The following is a 3,633-nucleotide window of genomic DNA, read 5'->3' on the forward strand; positions in this document are numbered from 1 at the left end:
CAGTGGGTTTTCCTAGAACGCTATTTTGAAGTGTGGTAAACAGCGAGCGGAGCTGGCAGGAAGTCAGAGGGATCTGGGGATGGCTGTGGTGCGTGAGGGAGGGCTCCAGCCCGGACTGCACTCCCAGCTCCGTCTGATCCCAGCCAGTGTGGGAAAGGCAGGTGGCAGTGAGCAGTTCCTGACCTTCCTGCCCACGGTACTGCAGCGCAGTGCTCAGGGCGAGCCGAGATCGCAGCGCACGCAGGGAGCGCAGAAGGAGTTTGTTTGCCTGTTGCCTGCGTTTTCTTGAGATCTCAACAGCTGTACAATTCTGAGAGAGACCTGTCTGCCTGTATTCATCTCCTGTCTCCACACCTTCCATCTTCAGGCACTGTCAGCCTTCGGTGTCCCCCCGCAGCGAGACGGCGCCTATCCCGGTTCCCACCCAGCTCCGGAATTACCAGCGCATAGAGCAGAACCTCTCCTCTACTGCCAGCCCCGTGTCCAACCCCCACGGATCACCGAGGTCAGTCTGGGCTTTGGAACTCCTTTCTCTTGCTTATGCTTTGTGTCTCTATCCTGACAGATGTCCGTGCCTTCTTGCTGATGTCATTTTTTTTTTTCCTGCACAAAAACACGCTAAAAAAAAAAAACATTTCAGTGATAACAAATAATAGCCCTTCACAATCTCAAGATTGTTGGATGGGCACTTGAAATATGCCATGAAAACAAAATGAGCTTGTTCTTTTGCTCAAACGCGACACGAGAAGGTAAAAAGATGAAGTCTGGCTTTTTTATTCCTCTTTGTGCATTGCATGGCATTACATCATAAATTAGAAGGTCAGCAGTAAGTTATGTTTTGTTTTCACCCATGTAATGATGAGATGAATGCTTTGTTCTGTAGAATATCAAGGAAACAATTTTTGGCATGCCAGTTAGGCAGCTTGTCTTGTTACAAAGCTCTAGTGAGCCAGGCTTATTCTCTGCCTTGTGGTCTACAGGGTCGGGATGGTGAAGGTCAAAGTCTCATAAATAGAGTACTCAGAACTCTGAAGATCTTTACAAAAACAAAACCCAGGGTTTCTTGTGTATTTTTTCAGGATCTCTAATTTGGTGATAGTTGCTACTCTCAGGGAAAGGCCTTTCCCTTAAAAAATCTGTTTTCAGTTCTCTGACCTGTACCCCAGAGCCCATATGAAAACTTTGTCAGAATCATTGCTGATTAAAAAATGGGCATCTGCAGCGATACATTTCACTTGATTGTGAAATTAAAAATTGGATGATCAAGTTTAGAGTATACTAAGAAACACCTGTTTTAATGTTCTCTAGTTAACAAATTATTATGGCACTGAAAATTAAAAAGTCTATATAAGCAAATGGAATTAAATCTTGATTATTTTCATTACAGGAAGCTTAGCTTAAGTTATTAGGTTAATAAGCTTCAACATCTAAGCCTCCTTTCTAAATATCAGTATTTTCTTTACTGATCATTCTTCTCAGGGGATTCTGAAGCTTGTCTCCAGGAACCAGTTACCACAGTGTGTGTAACCATTCTTTTCACCTTGCAGGGCTGGAGTTGTGAGACGCTCCAACACCAGCCCGATGGGGTTCATGAAGATGGGCTCGTGCTCTCCAGTGCCAGCTGACACTGCCCAGGGCGTTGGGCGCAGGTTGTCCACAGGATCTTCCAGGCCATATTCTCCTTCACCACTAGGTAAGCCCATAAATTCTTAGCAATTAGCAGAAACTTTATCTGGAACAGTAATTCAGAATGGTTCACCGTGCTTGAAATTACCTTAAAACCCCAGTCTGCCCAACTAGGTCACAACAATTCCTGTTAAATTATGTGCAGAAATAATTTCTGTTAAATTACTCACAGTAGTAAATTAAGTAGGTTTTCACGTGCTTTACCTTCACTTGTAGGTGTAAATAAATAAAGTGTAAATTCACATTTTGGTTTTGTTTGCATAGTTGGAACCATACCTGAGCAGCTCGGACACTGTTGCTGTGGACAACTTCAAGGACATGAATCAAGGAGTAGGAACTTCTCAGGTGGGTGACTCTGGACAATGCAACCAGAACTATTTTGGTAGAGCTTCTGGAGTGTTTTGTGAAGGGGAAGGAACAGCCAACACACATTAGTAAGGTTAATGAGTGAGTGGTGCACTGAGGTTTTTGTGCAAACAGCCCAGTTGTGGACTGTGTGGCACCTTTCCCCAGAACCAATTCCCCACTCAGTAAGAGAGCGCCTGAAGTTTTGTTTTCTCAGAATGAGAAAGCAACTCTGATGAAGCCTGTCTTTAAAAAGGGATAGTTTATAATGAATGGTAGTAAAATGCTTCTCAGAATCTGGTCTTGATAGACCAGCTCTGTCATGCCAGTTCTCAGAAGAGGGAGGAAGAACTGCCAGTGTACAGCGTGCAACACGTTTTCCTCATTCCCTTAGGAAGTCAGCTGGGATCTGGTGTTAGTGTTGCTAAGCAGTCACTGAGCTTTGCAAGTCATAAATTAGGATGGCATGCCAGCAGGAAAAAAAAAAAGAGATCAGGAAGAAATAGGACTTGGAGATGTTCTGAGACTGTTAAAGATGGAATTGCACTGTAATGCCAGAATATGCAATTCAGCAACATATTCCTTTGCTCTGTGCACATTTTGGGTGCATTTTCTTCTTTGACTTTCGAAGATGTGGTGTTGAAATTGTATTGTGAATCTTTCTCCTATTTAAACACTTTCCAAAATCATCTGGAGATGATAGAGCCTTCATTTCTTGGAGTAGCCATGTCTGGGAATGGTTTCATCCATATGGAATAAGTTCTATGATTTGCCTTCCTAGTCGCTATGCCATTGGCAGGCTCAACAAAAGCAATGAGTGGATCCTTGGATTTGAAACAGTATCTTCTCTTAAAAAGTGAGAAGGGTGTGTGTGAAGAGAATACAAAGCAGTGTGTGTGGCTTTCCTGTTGCAACTTTTCTTGGGATAGAATTTTGTAGGGCTCTCGGTTTGTACTTGTAACATACCCCAGCACTGCTCTTATGGCCGTGTAAGGGTTTTTAATGTTTCGTTTCTTCATATGTTTTCTTCATTCTTTTCCTACTTGACTTGGTTTCCTAATTTCAGATGACTGCAGTGGTATTTCTATTTGAAAAATACCACAAATTGCAGCGAGCCTGTTTCTCAGCACTTAAGTGGGTATGGGAAACAGTCTCCTGCTTTGGGTGAGGTGAGGTCATCTGTGCTGGGACTTTTCTAAGGACTGAAGATTCTGTTGTAATGCAGCCTCTGAACTAATTGAGCTGTTCTTGCTGCCAGTGGCAGCAGAGGACACACTTCTAATTCAGAAGCTTTCCCTGGGGTGGCAACAGCACTAGAACAGTAACCAGTGAGATTTAAGATTGATTCTGAAACGACAGGTGAGGACTGTCAGTGCTGTGAGACAGACGAGCAGAGGGATTTCAGACAAGCAAATTCTTGGCTGGAAAGTTAATGAGAACTAAACTCAATCCCTCTGCTAGAGCTGCAGGCAGACAGGCTGTTCTAAAACATACTGCTTAATGGGGTGGAATGAAATCAAGATGAAGTAGCTCTTATTCAAAACCTAACCAGCAAAAGCATAGGCTTAAGAAGGTTCAAAGAGGTGTCTTAAGAGCTGGACA

At 43.4% G+C, this 3,633-nt stretch overlaps 1 protein-coding gene across 1 annotated transcript in view; it reads left to right on the forward strand.

Moving 5' to 3' along the window:
- The window catches only part of ULK2 (unc-51 like autophagy activating kinase 2), a 38,827-nt gene that overhangs the window by 24,792 nt on the left and 10,402 nt on the right, over positions 1–3,633 (forward strand). Inside the window, exons 16-18 of the mRNA XM_027907954.1 lie at positions 368–505; positions 1,548–1,693; positions 1,951–2,031. Of these exons, the coding sequence (XP_027763755.1) occupies positions 368–505; positions 1,548–1,693; positions 1,951–2,031 (365 nt within the window). The remainder of the gene's footprint in view (positions 1–367; positions 506–1,547; positions 1,694–1,950; positions 2,032–3,633) is intronic.

Source organism: Empidonax traillii, unplaced genomic scaffold (genome assembly GCF_003031625.1).
Source record: "Empidonax traillii isolate 1590-97213 ecotype Southwest subspecies unplaced genomic scaffold, ASM303162v1 scaffold1585:size89650, whole genome shotgun sequence".
In the NCBI taxonomy this organism is placed as follows: Eukaryota; Metazoa; Chordata; class Aves; order Passeriformes; family Tyrannidae; genus Empidonax; species Empidonax traillii.